The sequence below is a fragment of the Oxyura jamaicensis genome, chromosome 5 (genome assembly GCF_011077185.1).
Source record: "Oxyura jamaicensis isolate SHBP4307 breed ruddy duck chromosome 5, BPBGC_Ojam_1.0, whole genome shotgun sequence".
Classification (NCBI taxonomy): domain Eukaryota; kingdom Metazoa; phylum Chordata; class Aves; order Anseriformes; family Anatidae; genus Oxyura; species Oxyura jamaicensis.
In genome coordinates this window covers 18,654,506-18,675,730 of record NC_048897.1, presented here as the reverse complement: position 1 = coordinate 18,675,730, position 21,225 = coordinate 18,654,506, and the positions used below count along the sequence as shown (strand labels likewise).

The 21,225-nt window shown below is 43.8% G+C and overlaps 1 protein-coding gene across 3 annotated transcripts in view; it reads right to left on the bottom strand.

Moving 5' to 3' along the window:
- Positions 1-21,225, bottom strand: part of SUSD6 (sushi domain containing 6) — a 71,477-nt gene that overhangs the window by 27,576 nt on the left and 22,676 nt on the right. For 2 of the 3 annotated variants that reach the window (XM_035329198.1, XM_035329199.1), the window contains exons 2-3: positions 15,845-16,031; positions 11,593-11,622 (exon numbers count right to left, since the gene is read on the bottom strand). In XM_035329198.1, coding sequence (XP_035185089.1) covers positions 11,593-11,622; positions 15,845-15,965 — 151 coding nt within the window. In that variant the 5' untranslated portion in view covers positions 15,966-16,031. The remainder of the gene's footprint in view (positions 1-11,592; positions 11,623-15,844; positions 16,032-21,225) is intronic. The other variant, XM_035329200.1, reaches the window with a different exon arrangement.

Here is a 21,225-nt window from a genome sequence, read left to right as displayed (position 1 = left end):
TCTCACGGGTTAGAGCACTGAACTGGAGTCTGACCATACATCCTCAAGCTAACATCACGCTCCTGCTCTGCAAACATGGAAGAGCCTTTTAAAACCCCGTAAGAGGATTTTATGTTAGAGATAAATACAAGAGGTCCTTTTTCAAAACCTCTGGATTAGATCTTTACACTAAGTACCCAGGGATTTCAGAGTTACTGTCACTAAAATACATGTTCAATGCCTAGTGCCACCAAGAAATAAATGGGCTTTCATTCTCCCAAAGGGTTATCCAATGACAAACCTTGAAATAGGTTCTCAGCTCTTAAACTGATGCTACAATTGTGTAAAAGACCATTTTGTGGCTAAACACATCATTACGTGTCAACTTCCAACAGAAGTGCCAGTGATTTTCCAAGAAGTAGAAACCGAATTTAATGTCTGGAAAATTGGAGAATTAACATATGTACAACATCCTCCAGAGGCAACTCAATCTCAGCTACTACCACATAGGATGGGAAACTCATGCCTGGTCTCAGATAAACACAGACTTTAAATCATATCTGTGGAGCTCAACAGCACCTTATCAGTTGGTTTTTCATTGTTCCCCCACCTGGGCCACGAGAAGTTATGGGGAAAGGGGTGAACAGTTTCTGCTCTTCCATGTTACTGATAAAGAAAGCAGAACGTTTAATCAAATGAGCTCTCTCCTTTTTCTTCTCTTCCCCTCCCCCCCCCCAACACATCTCCTAGCTAAAAACACTTCTTACTCTTCTCAGAAAGACACTCCTTATTTAAGCTTTTTTTCCAGAATTGGCAGACAAACAAACCCATCTGTTCCTCAAAAAACAAACCCACTGCTCTTCCTCACACTCTTTTTCGTGTTATCTTCCCTGAGGACACAGAGTACATAGGCCTCCCAAGCACCAGGAAATGTCACCTGGATTATGACACTGGTCTTTTATTTTCTCCCCATTTTTATTCCCAGCCAGTATGGAAAAGGGAAATTCTTTTCATTAACGAGGTGGGTGGAGGTGTCTGTCTCACATGAAGCACCGTAATCTACTTTCGTGCCCCTGTTCCCACCGCACCAGAAATTAAAGCCATAAATACAGATCACTGCAACCTAGTTATCGTACATCAAAGCTGTCACTGTCATTCTTATTCTCAGCATGGAAGAGACAGACAGTCGATATTTACTCTTTAGCTTACAGTGTAAACAGAAACCAAATTACAGGAGCTATTCCTCTGCTGGGGAAAAGTACTGCCCCTACACTTCCCCGCAAAAGTGACACTGCCAGGCTTAATATCCATCCATTCTGCAGCAACTCCACAAGGAAGAGTGAGCTACCCATCTGTACCCATGTTTTCTCTTCATAGCTGTGGTTTTTGACGTTATCCTTTCCTGCTCCTTTTAAACTCCTCATCAGAAATGAAACTCACCAGTAAGGCTGCTAGAACAATAGCATTACTCCACAATGGGGGGGCGGTCATGATCATATACCTTCTTACTCAGGGGCACACAAGTCTGCCAGTTACAGAAATTGCTTGCACTGGAAAACAAAAATACATTTAAAGCTCTATTTTAACACAATTAAAGCAGTTTGAAAGTAGGAAGCTATCATCATGTGGTAGGCAGAACTACATGGACTATTTTTACATGTCCTGAAGACCACAGCTTGAAAACTTCTATTCCCAGTCTAGCAGTTACTGGCGACAGATTTCTAGTCTACATTGCAAAAAGCTCCCAGAAAAGTAGTCTGCTATAATGCACCATTCTGAGAGGAAGCCATGTGACTGCAGGTACAAAATTAGGACATATTAAGGGACCTGGCACTCTACGGTAAAAAGGATTAAACAAATTTCATTAACAAGGTTTATGACAACGGGAACATAACCTGGAAATCCTCTTGAGCAATCACAAGCTTGTAGACTGAACTGAGTTCCTGCCCAGAAGTAAAACTGAAGTGCCAAATACCTGCACAAACAGAATTATGTCGCAGCCAAGGAGACTTCCAGGACTGTAGCAACCCACAGAGAGGATCCTTCAGATGTAAGAGCAAGCTTCATGACAAAGAGGAATTACCCAAAAAACCTCAACAGCACCTATTTCCAATAGAATAGAGAAGTACCTTATGTCTAGAAGGTATTCTGAGAAACTTTTTGCTCTGACTTTGCTGTTTCTTATCATATAGTATTTCCACATTTACGTTAATTCAGCAATAACCTTTTCTACAGCTTCATCACAGTTGGCAAATTGACATTTCTAACCCTCTGTTAAACCGTTACATTTCTTTCAACTCTTTCAAGGATGTCCTTTGCACTGAGTACTGTTGGTAAGCATCATTTCAGATAAAAAACAATATCATGCTTTTACCAAACTGAATCCTAACTGATTTTATCTCTGCTCTTCTGGATCTTCAGGTTGCATCATGTTACTGAATTTTTATTGGAATTATACAGCTCTCTTTCAGTACTGCTTTGCTTGCAAATTTAAGCAGCAGGATACTAAATCCCTCTTTAAGATTAAATGCACTGGGCAAAATTTTCAGCAGTGCTTGTGTGACTAGAGACCTCCTCTCCCCCAGATGACTATCAGTGAGACACAAGCTTCTTGGAAAGATTCATATAATGGTGAACTTATCTGACATCATAGCCATTCCAGCAGTTATCTTCCCTAACTTGAAGACGTAATGCTATTTTTCTTTGCTTTGTTACTTACTTAGATGCCATACCAATTTATAGAAACTAAAAGTTTAAGTTGATAAACAAGCACACAATTTAGTGGAAATTTAACCAAGCCATCAAGAAGAAGGAATTTTTGACAGTTTTATTGTGTGAAGATGTCTGTTCTGGCATTCTGCCCCATCCCCTTTCCCCCACCTCATGAACTCCTGCTGCTGGTGACAATGAATCACATTAGTCTGTTCTGCCATTTCCTCCTCATATTTCTATTTTATGCTGACGGGAACAGGAAAGAGCAACTTTGTTATAAGGATTTATTTGAAAGTCAGTATCTCAGTTGCTTTCCTGCATTTAGAATTGCATCTTCTTGAATCCTGGTTTCTCCCCTCCTGGTACATCAGAGGCGTATTAATTCAGTTCTCCTAACATCTACAGACACAAAGCACTAGTAATGGGGGATATAGCAGTTAAGTTCTAACATCTTTAATTATTTTCACTGAATTGCCTCTTCTTTTAAAATTCGCAGTCTTGTTAAAAGTACATTTGAAAAAACCCACAAATTTGCTACTTGCCATTTCCAAGTAATTAAATTCATTAATCCAAACAGGAGCAAGGGAAATAAAACTACTTTCTCCTTCATGCTTTTTTTCCCCTCCTAACTCCATAATTACAAATGCTCTTATCCCACTAAATATTATAGCCGGCACTTATTCATTCTGTTTTTGCTGCCCTTATCTTCCACTTGCAAGCCTGTAAAACAATAATTGCCCTGAAATTGGAAAGACAGACGGTTCCCCCCCATAAACCTAAAAATTTCCCCACCAAACCTAAAAGCCCCTCAGAAACCAGACTGTTTGCAGTTTCCACATTCTTTACTTTCTACATTTTTAGTTCACAGCATTCAGATTTGCTGTTCTACTTTTTCTTTTACTTCCACCATAACTCTGAGTGTTTCTTTGTTTCTATCATCACTGCCATGAAAGGTGTTTAGAAAAGCCGAGGCAGAAACTCACACATCGCCAGAAGAGCCCCGTAAAGCTGTATGGTCGCTAAGTCTAACTGCAGATCCAAAAGCCCACTCCAGAGCCGGTTGCGCAGTGACTCGGGGACCGACTTCCCAATGAGACAGCAGCCAGGCTTGCACAGCTGTGTGCTGGCACACTTACAGAAACAGAACAAAGAAGAGGACAAGATGGTGTGACCACAGTGACTTGTAGCTCTGCCACCCTGCGCTTTCTGTCCAGCTCACCTGAGCCACAGGACAGACACAAGCTCCATCTTCAGCGCAGTTCAGCTGAGCATCTAATGTCAAGGCACTCCAGCCTCACTTAGTTTTATAGACAGATTTATGCTCTACAGAAATAAACAGATTAGAAGAAGCCTGGAGATTGGTAGAGTTAAAAATATGCCCAAGAACACGCACACACAACTTGTCAGCAGCCACCGTGCTCCTGGAAGGCCTTGCACAGTTCCTGTTTACATACAGAGAAGTTAAATACCTCCCTTCCTCAGCACACCGAGTACGCGTGCTATGTTTACAAAGGAAACTGCACTTTTGTTCCTCCATGATTCCCTGAGGGAGAGCTTATCTAGGGCCCAGGCCTGCTGTCTCATTCAGGAAGAGCTGCGCAGCTCTTCCAGCCGCTCTCTGGCCGCTTGTCCCCATGCACCAGCCATGATCACCACCGCACAAGGCCCAGCCTGTTGCTGGCACACACAGCGCTGCTGCCCCCAGAGCAATGAAATACGTCCTAAGCAAACACACTCAGTCAGAAAAGTCCTCACGGGCACACGCAAATTAGGCCTGTGGACACTTCAACCTATGTATATAATAAAGAGTATCTTTTCAAAACACACCTATCTCTTGCTAACCAACAGTCCATTACGCTGCTGAGGACAGAGCTCTGGACAATCACCAGCATTTTCTATGTTCCCTCCAACCACCCTCACACCGTCAAACCAAGGGGCTCCTATCTTGGACACTGAGGGTCAACTACTAATTTTAGGGCCCATACATGGTCAAGAGGTTGCACAAAGGACTCTTTCCTCTCATGTTGGTATGCAAAAAAGAGAATTCCCTTTGTTCTGTTGCCCTAGGGAACAGATGACCAAGCTGCTAGGCCTGGCCTCCTCACTTCTACATCTAATGGAACTGGAGAGGAGAGCATGACCATGGTGATTTTCCACTAGCATTCAGTGTACCCAGGGCCTTAATGCAAGTTTCTAATACAAACAACATCAGAAAGTGGAGAATGAACTTAACAAAAAGCCAAGATCAGCTGAATATTGAACTAAAGTGAGGATAAACAATGGAGAGCTGCAAGGGTCAGAAGTGAGTTTCACTGCAGGAATTTTTGTTTTTAAACAAGACCTTTTAAGGAGTACAATGATTTTGTTCAAGGAACTGCCTTGAAACCTTGTGTCTGAGCACAGAAAGTGTTTTTGGTACCAGAAGAGGCCTGGAAGGCAAACAGTGAACAGGATGCACATGCTGCCTGTTTCCACTGATTGAAATACATCAGACAAGCTGATTTAATTACATTAAATTATGCTTGCAAGCATAATTTAAGGATACTTCTCTATCATACCACTATGATCCCAAAAGTCCCTTTAATTTAACTTTTCCATTAGGAAATTCTCAGTCACTTTGAATTAGCAAGAAAGAAGGCTACCAGTGACAGCAGCTTCACACCTAGCAGTTCACGTTTAGGCCAATAAATAACCAGCTTCTTCGCAACGGCAACAATCCACTTTTAACACCATCCAGCCACCTTCACCAACCCTTCAGGATTCAGACACAGCGGATAAAAAAGCAGAGATGGCCACAAAGCAGCTTTTCAATTAACAGCCAGAACACCCTCTCCTCAAACCTGGGGGCTGTGGTAATCCCCTTTTTGAAATGCTAATGTCATTACAACCATAGCACCAGAAGACAAGTGGCGAGGCCTGGGTGACAGAGCCTCTGCTGTGCCCTTACACAGATGATTTAAACTGGGCCTTTTGTAACTCTCCCCCCTAAAGCTCCCTGCCTGGAATCATGCTTGACAGGAGCTGCAGCTGCTGTCCGACCCTCCCAACAAGCAGGGGTGGAAAGATCAACGCGATGAATTCATGCGTGTGGGGCGCGGGGCTGGGGCGCAGCAGCGGTGCGCTGGGGCATTGTGTTCCCAAAGCATGTACAAGTCCAGAGACCGGCTTGGGGAAGGCTCGAAGAGAGGCAAAGCAAGAGGTTCCCAAATGCTCCCTTACTGAACGATTTCACAAAAGTAAGCATCGTTACAGCTGGTCATTAGACTCGGTACAACAGGTACCGTTAGAGAAAAGCATGGTTTGAAGAAACATTATCAACATAAATACACCTATCCTCACACCTCAGGAACCAGCTCAGCCTCAGGGAAGGATCCCACCCATGGAGAATGCTACTCTAAAGGGATGGAGAGCTGTCAACTTTTCTGAAAAAGTAACTGGAATTAGTTGCTGCGAGGAGATCTGAGATCAGACTGGGCAAAAGTTTGATCCTGCCATCGCGTGATACGTAATGACTGACAGAAGGTTACTGCAGGGCTTTTTAGTCTCGTTTTCCATTTACTGACTGATACCAGCTTTATGTAATGACTGTTTTAAATACTACAGGATTTGTGAAAGAAAAAAAGTTCCCTACAACTTACTATCTCCTCTCTACTGCCACAGGAAGAAAAAGGTGACAGACCCCTCTGGGAGATGTGTTCGGTTTAATTTGTGCAGGGTGCACACTGTCAAGCAGCTTTGAAATGCTGCCACCAAACCCAAATCATTTAAAGAAAAAAAAAAAAAAAACACCAAAGCTTTAATTCTGCAGGCACCCTCCCTCGGTGCTAACTAACCAACCGATGACAGGAGAGAGATTTCCTCCATTTAAAGCTGCTAATTAAGTTAAGAGTTCAGCGGATGGAAACAGACCTAGTGATAGATGCTTCCCTGCTGTCAGAGGATGGAGAACAGACATCGATTTTCATCCTCTCAAATTGCTCCGCAGTGCCTGATGCAGCCAACCATGAAACACTCCTGACCTGCCTCAGACAAGTGGCAGGTGGCCAGAGGTATGCAGCAAAATAGTTAAGCCTTTGCTCATCTTGACTGTAGTCAGAGAATGAGCCTCCCCACAACACCCCTAATTAGCAGCCTCTGCCAGGCCCTCCCAGTTTTGCTGATGGCAAGAACCAGGGATGCTCAGTTCACTGGATGGCAGGCTGCAACCTCCCCTTCCCTCCACGCAGTCACACTGCTGCCTGCTCCAGCACACCAGTCTTGCATGGCGTCAGCACGTGACTGGGAAGAGGTAGTTAAAGTGGAACCAAACCAGACCACGGCAACACTGACAGGAAAAAATACATGTGTATAAAAAAAGTCAGTGCTCTGAAGAGGTGCTCCAGCCCTGAGGAGTCTCCTGAGTTAGACACAAATGCCAATTCTCCAGGGTGCTTAGTGGAGACAAAACTTCTCACAAGGGCTAACCTCTTCTAGCACAGCACTATCGAAGCTGAAACCGTTAACCTAAAGATGACATTTGAGTTTGAGAAATAAATGCAAATAAAGAGACTGAAAGTGGGAAGGTCTGAAGGTTAAAATTATGCTAGCTCAAGGACATCTACATCACAGCAAGATTAATTTCTACTTTGGGCTGTCAATAACATTTACAACAAAACTAGTCTTTTGGAAAGGCAAAGTGGAGGACTAAAAGAATACAATGGTAAAAACAATGGGTTTCACCAAGACTTGCACTCAAAGGCAAACTCATAGCAGCCTGTGACTACATTAAGATTTTTCAGCTTATGTATTAAAAGTTAATAATTTATTCAGTTTACAGAAAATGACAGCTGAATCTAAGCACACAAGTGATAAAAACCTCTATTTTTTTGTATCTTATAACATAAGCCAATTACTTCCCAAAAAAAGTGTTTACAACAAAACCAGAACGTTGTCCTAGAAGAGTATCCCCCAAGGTTACTTTTGGTAGGGAAACTAAAACCAGCAACATATTGGAAGAAGTGCCATCATTATAGTAACACAAAACCTCAAAGATATGGTCCTTTGCTTGTGCTGAAGAGAAGCAAAGATGTGCTGCAGCACAACACGTGGCTCAGCACAACTCTGACAGCACCAGTCCTTTTTAAGAAATAAGTAAGTTGGGGAGAAAAGTTGAACTACTAGAGAGAGGTTACATAGCAGGCACATCCCCAGGAGTCTGAGTTTCAAGTTTGGCCACTATGATGGTAGAAGTGAAATGGGACAGAGGAAACAAGATTAAAAGTATACTTTCCTCCCAACAAGGATAAATCAACAGCTCTGATTTTGGTATGACACGGAGCTACTTTCCAAAAGACCTCTGCAGCATCAGGTAAGTCTCCTGTCCAGGCTCTCTGATGATGCTGGTGGTCCAGAATAGACATGCAACAAGCACCAGAAGCCCAATACCCCACTCTGACATTCACTTCATTCCACACACACAGTGACACAGACCCTGCCCGGAGAGCACTACCATCAGCAGGGAGCGGTACTTGGTGCTGACAAGGATCCAGGGTCCAGCAGCTTTAATAGGTTTAACTTGTTTACAGTAAGGACTCCTCTACAGCGGGTGCAGCAGACAACTGCAGGATGGGGAAGAGGAGCAAAGCTGCTTTTAGCTATAAAACCGCAGACAAACTAAGAAAAGCAGAACTTTCTCAGAAAGTTAAAGACGTTTCTCTGAACACAGCAGCACCTTCCACCTGAAATTCCTCTTTGTCTTTTGTTTTCCACACAGGTCAGAGCCCTCTTGGGAAGACAGCCAGGGCTCCAGTAACCCCCCATCATCATCCTGCTCTGCTCCTGCCTCGAGGAGACTCCTGCCTCAGAGCTTTGGTCCCTGGAGGGCATGCACACTTTGTAACCCTGAGTTCTTAAACTCTGCCACAGTCTCCTTAGTCAGTCAGTGCTGCTGCATACCAAAAAGCCTGATGTGTTAAAGGCATACCGCTGCATCCTCCTGCATTAAGACACTTACCTATTTTTTAAAAAGTATATATTTCCACTACAGTTCTCCCTCTCAAAGCTGTATACTATTCTCAACCTCTCTAATCAGCTTGCACAACTAAAATTAAAGCACCACCTTCTTTCAGGACTTACAGTACTTAATCACCAAGCCACTAATTGGCTTTTTAAACCACCAGGATCTTTTCACAACTCCACCTGTGGAAACCTTCACCTTCCTGCTTTCCTGAACTCCCATCCCCCTCCTCTCCTTTTGAGGATCTTCTGCTTTAGTCTATTCTGCCACCTTCTCTCAAATCTCAATCTGTTTGTAGTCCTTTCTAGGCTCAAAGAGGCTCCAGAGGCTCCCTATTTTGAAGGAAATAGAGCTACCTAAAGCAGAAACACATCACCTATTGTCTCAGCAGCTGACGTTCCCCAGACTGCAAAGCTGCCTGAACAGCAACACTGGTAAAATCACAAACACAATTTTATTCTTTCTTATGCACAGATTTATGGATGCATAAGGGTGTATCTGGCATGAAACTCATTATACACCATGCTGGTCCTTTTTCTCAGGACATAGAAAATGTTCCTCCAAGCTGCGAGAGCAGTACCTGGCTTTCTAGTTATACCTCTCCACGTATGTCAGGCCTACCACGTTCCTTCCCTGACCTTGGGCAGAAAACTCAATACATCCTCCAACAGAGCTGTATACTCCAATCTACAGGTAGTCCACATTTCTCAAATTGTACACAATTCTTTCACTCACAAAGGAAAAAAAAAATACATCTCAAAAAGCTGCAACTGTGTCTTTCTGTTCACCAACAGGACAGATTTTCCCCTCTGAATTACAATGATGGGCTAGACATAGACCACTGAGCCCACGGCATCTAAAGATGTTCTTTTGTTACCCTTCTATTCAATTCTTTGCCTTATGCTTCCTCTGAAATGCTTCTTTTGCCACATACCAAGCAGGTACGTGCACTCATCACCCTTGCATTCCTGGCACTGGCCCTCTCTAGAAGGAGCACATGAGCATCTCCATGCAGCACTAGGCAGGCCAAGGAAACAAGCAGTTAAGTGAGCATCCCCACTGCCTATTGAGTCCCCTCAGCACAGGAACTCCCAAAGCTCCAGTCCTCCTTCCATTATAAGAGGATCACTGTACTAGGCTGGGCCAGAGAGCTCAGTTTATTCTTTTAACAGTTTCAGTAACAACCCCCTCTAGCCCAATCTACCTGGCAACCCATCTAAGCAGTCACATACCTACGGGAGTATTTCAAATCTCTTAGAAGACTTCACATCTGGAAACAAACAATTCACCAGTCCTCCAGCTCCAATACAACACTTTGCAAAAGCAGAGACTCAGTTACCTCAGGGGAATTGCTGCTTGCAGAGGAAGAGAAACACTCCCCAGAGGTTTTGTTCATTAAAAGGAAAATGCTTTTTCAGATGCAGATCAACACACACAGATAAACAGGTACAAACTCATAAAATATAGTCCTGTCACTTACACAGATGAAGGGGAATAGGTCCAACAAGAAGGGAAAAGCATTCAACATAACAGAAAAAAGTCATGCTTTAACCACCAAGGTAACCAGTGTAGGAGTCAAAAGGGACACAAGCAGCAAAGGAATTGCAAATGGCACAAGGTAATGGCAAGGAAACTTTCTTCTGTCCCATTGTAAGGGCTTTTCCTATGAGACTAGGAACAAAACTAAATTATTCCCAAATGATGGGGTCAAGTAGAGAAAGAGGAAGGACTCCGATAGGAGGAAGTTGCTTGTCTGAAGACAGACAAGTCGGTATCTTCAGCATAGCATGCAGCAGACATTAGGGGACACCAATACAATGAGTCAGAACTTGGACTAAACTCACAAATAACTTTGTCTTGAAGAATGAACTGTGCCATTCAACTCCTCTCCCTGCTTTCCTCTACAGCAAAACTCCTGCCAGTTTCCATCTTTCTCATTCCAGCCCAAGAAAGAAGCCAAGACGCGTTAGTTGGACCAGCCAATGCTTGAGCTATTTCCTAAAGTAGCTTATTTTCCTGCTAGAAACCATGGCCAAGAACTGAAGACACCTTCATACTAGGCGTGTGTTATACCAGTCTTGCCAGGAGTAAAATTTAGACAGATTAAAAATTCAGAATTCAGAAGACTCCATCTGCTCTTCTCCCCCTCCCACTTAGTGATGACCAGAATTTGGTAGGTGGTAAGATCACCCTCCCACACCTTTAAATAGTTATTTATGAATCCATTCCCATCAGACGCTGTTCCTGTCTTCTCTTTACTTGAAGGAAAAAAGGAAGATTCAGACTAAGCAGATCACATTTCAGAGTTCAACAAAGATTTACACATTTTTTTATATATTTAGAACAGATACAGACAGCCAAATAAGCTTCCCACTTCCTCCCAGAATTACATTCCTCTGCATACAGGAAAGATTTTGCTTTTTCTGAGCACAGGAAATGAAAAGCTGAGTATCCAATGTAATATATCCAGTCATGCTCTATGATGAGATTTTCGCCTTTCTTGATTAAAGAAAACAAAGTTTTTTTTGTTTGTTTGTTTGTTTGGCCTCAGTTTTGCCCCCCCTACCCTCCCAATCCTCTCTGGCAACCTCTCAAAACTTTCATAGGCTTCATATCCTTCTTTTTGTGTTTTAATGAAATATTTATTCTGTTTGGTTTTCCTTGAGTCATGTGAAGTTAAATGCTATACGGACACACAGAGATGCCTTCAGGCACAGTGGAACATAAGAAGTTCCTCTGAGGGCAACCATCCCTCGCAAATACAAGGGAGGAAAATACAGGGCACAGAGATGCATCTCAGCATCCAACACAAGTAAAATTGTGAATCCTAGCTTATTACTGGTTAACATAAGAGGTTAAACACCACACTTGGTTCTCACAGTACAGCAGTGAATGAGTCTACTCACATGTAGGTCCTTTGGACTTGCTGAGCCAACCTAAAAGGACAAACAAAAGGCAAATTAAGTATTATTATTATGCTTGCTTTAATTCATCCTTCAACATTAGAACAACTGTGTGGCTACCTGAGACTCCTACTACACCCTTTAAGTGAGCTGCTTAAATAGTACTGCCTAGATCAGCATAGAACAGTGTATTACTTGACTAGACTAGTTTTGAGCCCATCTGCATCTTCTTCCTAGCCACCTTCACAGCCCGGACATAATTCTGCAGCTCCTCACCATGCTTGCTCTTCTGTACCCCTCTGCTCTTACTAAGCTCTCCAAAGGGACTGAAAAAAGGAATCACACCCAAAACTCCCCCCCTGCCCCTTTCTCTCTGTGGGGAACTACATACTTCTTTGTGCTGACCCAGTAATTTCTCCAAACCCACACTTATATAAAGCATTAGGGTTGGAATTGAGGTCCTTTGTGCATGACACCTCCTCACATTTCTGTGTGGCTATCCAATGCTGCACTGTCCTTGTGTTCATGAACACTGAATTCGTCCCTAGCGGTATAAACGCCTTCCTTTCAACCGCGTAATTAGAGACAAAGGAAACCTCTGCTTCATACAGATTCCCAAAGAATAGGGACAAGTCTGGATCTGCTCAGTGGCTGGAGTGCACTCTAACAAGCTGTTCTATGCAATGCAAACAAACACCAGCGGTATCCAAGAGCTTCTGTGCAGAATAACCTTGGCACTGAAAAGACCTTAGCACAGCATGCAGCAGATTGGCTGCATTTGCGTCAGAGACAACACGCAGGAATGAAGTCGTTTCAGTTTATTCAAGATCGATTTATCACTTTAATGGCAACTCTAAAAATTAAAGAGCTAGCTTTATGGTATTTCACCCGTGATCGGTCAACAAAAATCAGGCTGTGTTTAAGTGCACTTCAATTCACCAAGTCCGCATTATTAATTTTTAAAGGTTAATATTTAAGCTCTCTATGGGTATTGATATTTGCTTATTTCAGAATGTATAATACTTTTACTAACACCTTTACTTGCATTTCTCAAGACAGGTGGTGTTATTATCAGTAATGAAAAGCCCAGCCTACGTTTTGACAGAGCTGGTTATGAATCCAAGAGAAATTACACCATTTAGAACACACATGATAGGAAGCTTTCAGAATATTTTAGAGACTGCAAGTTAAAAATTTAATGAGCAATTTATTCTGATCCACTGTCACCCTTCCAGAAATAACCTGATCAGGCAGGAGGACCACTGTGAATGAGATAAACACACAAGGCCTTTGAGAGCTTGGGAATAACCTTTAAGGGACAGAGAAGGGAGGCAGGAAAAAAAAAAGCAACAAAGAAAGAATGGAGAAGCATTACGGTTTAGAAAAAGAGAAAGCAGCCATTATTCCTCCTCTCCAACACTTCAACAATTCCCTGTCTCTACCTATTAGGTAACCCAGCTCCCAGCTACATGCCAGACGAATCCTTGAAGAAAACAGATGAGAACAAGAATTAAGCCCTAGCATTTCAGATCCTTGCTTCCCAGGTCTCTCATGCTCATTCCTTCCTAATTTCCCTCAACTAATCTTGGAGAACTTGCTAGAGGGGAAAAAAAGACAACAGTGATAAAGCTCAAAAAATATTTCTGAACAGCACTGAAGTCTTCCTAAACCCGTCTCTTCTGACACAGCTTAATTGTTTGCCCATCACCAAATGCCGCACTTGTGTTGTGCCAAAATATGTGCAGTGGTTATTTTTATATTCATGATTATATTCCTGTGAAAAGGGAGCAGTTTCCCCAACCTCTGCAGTGTGCTTAGTGACTAAGCAACTTATCATACTCATCTCATGGCACTCAGGGATATTTGGATAGATTGCTTGAGACCAAGTGCTGAAGACTTTTGTTAGAAATCCATGCATAAATAAAGCCCGTTTATTACCAGAGGAGAGACCAAACATTTGCTGACTGGAAATCAGCCTGCCCTCTGCGTTTATCACGTGTAGAAGAGAACACGTCCCTGCCCAGAACATGAATATGTATCTAGGCCTCCTGGAAGTCAAGCAACAGCATTTCCAAACAGCAAAATGATCGCAATACAATATGCATTATATGGTTTTAAGCATATGAATCGCAAGCTCTGCTTTGTCACTTAGAGCCGAGCCAGCCCATTGTCTCCACGCTTGTCTGTCTTTTTATGAGAACATTCTTCACCTTTTGTAGCAATTGTGAACATGTCACGTCGGCCCTGCGTTTCAGATAAGCGTTACCACCAGGAGATTTAATACAATCTCTTGCTTCACGTTAACAATGCTTCACTCTGCATGTTTTTGCTATGTAAACTAATAAAGCCAGGATGGAGGGGGTGGCTGGGGCAGGAAGATGAGGGAAAGATGATTTTCCAAGCGCCTCGCCAGTCCTCTTTGTGTCTCCATCTGGCCCCCAGCTCCTGGGCTGACGGGCTCATTAGCACTGCTGACGGCCGGCAGGTGCGGCTCCCCGGGCCTGTGGCACATGGCCACACACCCCCATCCCTCCCAGCACCCGGCAGTCAGGTCACTGCCTCCCCACCTCACAGCCTCCAAGCCCGTGGGTGGAAGGATGGAAGCACGGCTCAGCCGGCCCTTCCCCTCCTCCAGGCTTTATTTCCCCCTTTGTGTCTTGCCCTCCGCTGTATGCTTGGGTTTCCCCTCCACACGCGCTTGCATCTCTCACTTCCCCTGCAGGAAACGCTTCATGCCTAGCCACCTTAATCCTATTTAGCCGATGATCTGCCTTGAGCAGTTTACCACAGCTGGTTTCGGGTCCTGAAGCGACAGGAGCACAGGAAGGGAAACAATGCAGAACCACTCTAGGGTCTCACCATATGCTTAACTAGTGCCTTTGTTAATATGACATGGGATGCCTCAGAAATGATCCCAAAAACATTTGCCAGCATTGTGGCTGCCTTTCCCCTCTTCAGCAGCCCTGTGCAACGCAAGGCATTTGCATACAGACTCACTCCGAGGTGCTGCAGTGTGTAATTGGAGTTTCAGGCAGGGATGGTGCGTCCCAGCCCCAGGCGGCGAGGCAGATCTGGCAGGCCTACAGCTGAAAAAGGCTGTGGCGTTATCAGCAACAGCAGAAAGGCTGCAAAAACTCAAGGACAGACCAGGTTGAAAGAGACCCTCTCCCCTTCCCCCTCTTACTGTCTGTTCTTGCCAATCAGTCACAAGCACTTGTGTTTCTCTCCTACACCTCTCTTTACCTATAAAGCCAAAATCAGGCCATGAAGAGATAGAAATCTGGTATACCTCATTTCAGCAGCCTCTCCCTTCTAACTTGAAGAGCTAGCAATATTATAAGGAGACCAACTCCTCCGGAAATTTCCAGCACCAGCAGACTTTTCTATGCAGGATAACCTCTGCTTTGACTGCATCTGGCCACGAACATTTATTCTGCTCTACCACCAGAGACCAAACCAAAATTCATTGGAGCCAAGACATATCAGTCACTGAATATTTTCAGGTACCGTATCTCAAACAAAATGGGACTTTTTAGAGCTAATATTGAGAACTGAAATTTTGTTTTTAAAGACAAGCTATTGATCTATACTGTGACAGCTTCTGAAATCAAATCTGCCTTTTTAAGAATAACTTCTCTTAGAGCTCTGTGCAAGACCACACACCTAAAGCGCACAGACAGACTTATTACCTCCATCCCATGCCACTTCTGATCAGTCACCTCTCTACAGACAAACTGCATCACCGCTGAGAGAAAAGACCCTATTTCAGGGTATCATTCCATTGCACTGCTATTTACATCAGTCATCATACATGTCCACCAGATAAAGAAGTTAGCACGGGGAGGAGCAAAAACCCAAGCTGCAATGATCTAACAGAGGAGTGTAGTTTGTGGGTGCTGAGGTGTTGGAAGGTACCACTCAAGTAAACACTGCACAGACTCATCACCTGTACAAAGAGCTGAAGACAGTCTGTGCTTCCAAAACTACTTCACACAAGCAGTAGCTACAGGGCATACAAGTAAAAGCGTCTACATGAGAATATCACTCAACTAAAATGTGGTCCATGCTCGTTCTTCAGACAGTCCTGGCACCCCCAGCTGCAGTAAAGAGATGACAATGCAGAGAAAAAAAGGTGGGGGTACTGAAAGATGCATGCAAATACAACCACCTCCAGCTTCCCCATAAAAATAAGGCCATCTGCATACTTAGATATCTCCCCCTCCCTGCAGTATAGGCAAGCAAAGGTTTCACTTACCTGTGGCCTGTGCTTCCAAGATAAAGGTACCAAAGATAACTAGCAGAAGAAGTAACCCATGGCTGGTCAAGGCAAGAGACGATCCTGTGTTGCTCTTTGGTGCTACCATTCCATGGCACATCTTTTACCCACCAAGGTTTCTTTTAAAAAATTTCCAAAAGATCTGGTTGATTAGGAGCACCTCAATCTAGAAAAAAAAAAAAAACAAAGACAAAGAAACAGTAAGTGTTAAGCCAAACATCTACGACATCCAAGGGGAGGGAAGGGAAAATCAGAAACAAACATGAGCAACCTTCTGCATTTTCTAGCATTTAGAAACCTTAGGTATCCACAGTTCACATGGAAAAACAAGAGCAGAAGAGGCAATCTTGTGCATAAGAGATATTAAAAGGAGCTGTATTATAAAGAGACCAGTTCTTTTCACTCACCTTCTAATAGTTCAGGTGTGAAGGCTGCCTTAACTTAATTAGTTTTAGGTCTTCCTTTCAAGACACCCCCAGAGGATATAGCATCTGGAGGATTTCTTCCAAAATAGTTTAAAGAAAGCCAGCCTTTCAACACCCCCCACCTTTCAGAAGACAGAGCAGACTGTACTAGACAGCTAGGATAAATAAATCAAATGCTTCCTCAGCCACCTGGAGAGGCGCAGCAAACCTGACAGCCAGCCAGCAGGCAGGCAAACACACGCTTACGAGGAGGAATGTAAAACAGCTTGCAAACCTCAGGTACAGCGCTCTGACAGTACACAGCACAGTAATTAAAATTGCAGGATGTGACACTGCTCATACCTGAGGACTGACAGATTCAGCCATAGCCTATCAGACGCTGTCACACTGAAAACACATCAGTGCGTAAACACACACAGCATAGTTGGGAAATTGAGAAAGCACAGCCTGAACCCCAGCACAAGCTGAACCCTATTTTTAATGAAAAAAGGGAGAATTTTTTCTTTTAATGAAGGGAGAAAACTGGTATAAAGCCAACTGGTCAATACTGGGTTAAAAGGAAAAACAGATGGAGATCACTTCAACACTTCTATCATACTGTTCCTTACATAAACACAAAGCTCAGGGGAAAAAATATCTTATTTTGCAAAAATTACTGTTTCTTTACACTTGACCACAGGAATACTTTCAACTCTGAAGGAACCTCCCCTTCAGCCACAGCTTCTTCAGTTAAATGGATATTTACACCAAAGGAAGATTTTTGAGGGGCAAGTTTCAAAATTGTTGGATAATTTCAAATAAATTTTAGAGGTGTAGAGGCAGGTATCGTACTCTTTCATATCCTGTGCAAACAGATATGAGACCTGGGGAATGCAGTATAACTTTCAGATCCTTAAGTAGTTTAAGCAGCACTTACAAGAATTCACAACACGCCAGCACTGACCAGAGAAGTGTATGATTCAAATAGCCATGAATGACATTTCAAATTAGGCAAAAAAAAAAAAAAAAAAAAAAGGAAGAAACAGCATTATGGGAGGAAATATGTAAATTTGTTGTTAAAACTGGAAGTCATCCTTGTGAAGAGGGGGGTTTCCCTAGTTCCATGTCACTACTTTGCTCATACCTAACTCACAAAGGGGCTGTCTTTAAAATTTTGATCTTTCAAGTCAATTAGCCTCTACCAAAGAAGAATTCTTTGTCTGTGCACACCCCCGCCTTGAAACATCATTTCAAGATGACATTTAAAATGCCACATGGCAAGCCTGGAACTGATGCTACAATAAACTCTGTGTCTGCCCCTTTGGTTTCCTGCCTAATTTGGAGGGGGAGGGAGAGAAATGAAGTTATCCCACTCCACACTTGTAACACTGCCAACAGATTTCTAACATGTCCCATGGATGAGGATCTGATGCTTTGTTCACCAAGCTCAGCCCTCCTACCATGCAGAAAGGATTAAGGATGCTGCCACTTACCTGCTGGATTTCCTTCAGCAGCAATTAGACCGTGGCATCAAAAACACTCCTCTGAACAAAGCCAAGCCAGCTACTCTGTACATTTTCCCCTTGCATGCAAGTCAAGTCTCCCACTTGGATTTTAAGTTCACATCCAGCTGGATCACGGCAGCATCTGGCCCATACTCCAGCCCAGCAGCTGGATGCTTTCTTCCCAGTGGCTGCTGTACACTGAACTACTGCCCTCAGTGCAGCCTGCTGTCCTCAGCGAGTGGCCCTCCTCACTACATCAGGACAGGTCTGCCCTCTCCCTTCCAGTTTAATGAAGCCTTATTAGTGTAACAAACTTCACAAGTCTTGTGAGTGTACCTTTCAGAGGCGGCCCTCCCTGCCCTCGGAACAGGGCTGGCTGGGTGACACCGATATCAACTCAACAGACAGAAGTAGGGAAGGCAACATACAATTATGGCAAAATTCCCAGAGACACCTGGGCTGTGCTGCATCGTCCCAGAGGCGTTTTCCTCTTCCAAAAACTGCATGTGGAAGCCGGCAGTCTAATTTTGGTCTCTGAACTACAATCAAGCGAGAGAGGCCTAAACCAAAAATTTCTTTTGCAGGACTCAATTATTGCCAGTTCTTGATTCACTAACAGATTGCTGCAAAACACACAGCTGTTTCTCCTGTCTTCTACAGTCAGGCAGGGCTTCCCTGTCTCCTTTCAGTTCCAAGTCACCTGAGATATCCCAGGTTATCAGGAATCCTGTCTGTCAGATGCTGGGCTGCCACGCCGTAAACTGATGCTGCTATGCCTACAGGAACATGCCACTAGGTTGATTTAGCTCAATGGGGGAATTGAAAGAGACAAAGGCAACAAAACAATTTCGTTAAAGATAGCATTGATAACCCCCTCGGAATTGTTAAAAGACAATGGGCACGGGTACTGCCTGGGAGAATCCTCCCTCAGGCTTCAGCCAAGTTACAAAACTTGTTCCCAGCTTTTTTTTTTTTTTCCTTGGCAAAATTAGAAGATCAAAGAGATTCTGGCTAGATATGAAGGTATCCTCACCTCCCAGAGGGGAGCTGGTGGTTGGGAAGCTATTTAGACATTCAACTCTCTGCAAGTTGATTGTTTCAGCACATTCCTTGCACCTGCAGCTCAGGGGGGAACAGCTTTCACAACAACTTTATAGGCCTCCACCTCCAGAAGTTGACTTGCAACATCCAAACCAGCAAGCTAAGGAGCTGCAGCACCACAGTGGACACCTTTTCTTCCCCCCCCAGAAGCAGCATTGCAATTTTATACAGACAATACTGTCTTCAACTCCATGCTGCAAGCTAAAAAATTATCCTCCCTCTCATCCCTCCCTCCCCACGCCAGTGCAACCGAACCACCCAACTTGTAGGAACTCCTGCTATCTGGTCTGACCAAGGTTGATAAAAATAAATAAATAAACAAACCACAAAGAACCCAAGTTTGCTAGACTGGCAACCCTTATCTCAGGGCCCAGCTTGGCATGCTTCGGAGAGAAAATAAAAGCTAACAGGAGGAAAAAAGCATTCTCCCTGTTGAAGCATTGCCAATACATTGCAAAGCACACACATATATCAGCAGAAACATACTCTCAGGGAGATAGCGTAACAATTCACAGGTTCCTGTGAATCAAAGTGATTCCCCTGTTTATATACAGGGCTGAGGAGCAGGCTGGTTTCATTAGTGGGTCCTACCAACACGGCAGAAGCCTGCAGTAGCACGAGGATAAGGAGCTGGAGAGCTTCGGACCTGTTTCACATACCACAGCCTAAGCTAAAGGGTTATAGGAGAATTAAAGTTCAAACAGATGTTTTCCAAAACAGTGTTTAGTATAGTCAGCAATTCCCTTAAATACAGTAAGGAGAGGAGAGGAGATTTTTCTTGGTTAACTACTTCAAGCCATAAAGGTTGTTTTCTTTCCGTATGTTTTTCAAAACACCTACATCTGGACAAGAAAATATACTGTCCTCCGTGGCCGCAAAGCCGACAGCCCACACCCTCCCGGGGAATGCTCTGAACAAGGGAAAAAGCACCCCTTGCTTCTGGGTACAGCCATCCCTGGCTCTCCCAGGTTCCTGGTACAGCAACGCGAGGCTTTGCGGTGCGCAGCCTCCCCTGGGACACGCCAGCACTGGTCCCTCTCGCAGCGCTGCCAGCCCCACTCCCTCCAGCAGGAGCCAGCTGCTCTGACACCACACGGGTTGGCTTCTGCATGAATGCCCCGAAGGAGACATTAACCTCCACCAAAATCACGCCGGCCAGACTTCCCACTCTCAAACCACAACCAGCCCTTTCCAAGGATGACGCACTTGCATATGGTAGAAGCTAAGTTGTTTGGAGACCTCTGCCATTTCTCTTCTAAACCTTTAGAAGCTGACAATTCAGACCCTTCAATACAAAATCACTTCATAAAGCATGCACACGTTTTCCCAGGATTATGACTAATTTTCTGATTTTTCCCCATTTCGTCACAGAAGTGCTCTTAGGTTGCCATGGAAAAGTGATCCTTGGGGGTCACACGCTCAGGACACGAAAACGAACCAGACTCAGGTAGTTCTGGTGCACCAATGAAGAACATGGGATGTCAGGGTGTGGGGGCAGTCTGAGGCACCCCAGTTGCTCAAGTTGCTATGCCCTGTGTCACTGCTGCTGGAAAACAGGTCTTTAACCTGGATTCTCCGCAGTTTGTTTGGGAAGTGTTTAAGTATGTTTGGAATGCTACTGGCTTGCTTTTAAATACCATGCTTCAAATTCGCCAAAAGAAAAGGAGTTATCCTCACGTGCATCAAAAATCTCTATTTTAACCACTTGGTTTCCCCCTTCCACCTTAGAGCGTAACATTCAGAAACTGTTTGCTACTTCTTGAATGTACACAGCACAGATTGTGCCAGAGATGAGTGCCATGTATGCACAGCGTACCCTTTGACAGTCCAAGCACAAGGATTGTTCTTGCCTCACGGCCACACTGCAGTCAGAACCTGACATGAGCGCTGTGGTTCAGAGGGTTTAACCTTCCCCCTCAATTGCTGTTTTTATTTTATCCTTATTTTGCCTGCCTTCAACAAGCAGCCGAGCTTTAAAACAAGAACGTCATCCTTTCTGCTGGCTGGTGATGAAAGTTACAGAAAAAAATAGTCTAAGTGACAGCAGAAGAAAGGAATCCTTAATTTACCTACTTCCCATAGCTAAACCAGTTTAACTGAAAGCTTTTAGAAACAGTATCATATTTTTAACATCTTGGGATAACTTAACAGATCAATTACCTATTAAGTTTAACCAGACACACAGAAAGAACAAAGCATTCAAAGTTACCTTAAGGCTGTTAGGAAACCATCTTAATTGTCTGACTCTTCAGACCAGCCAACTCTCAGTTATCCATGGTGATTGGAAGAGGTGGAAGAGGAAAAGAAGAAAAACTAAATAGCCCATGTAAAGTCAACACCTCCCCAATAA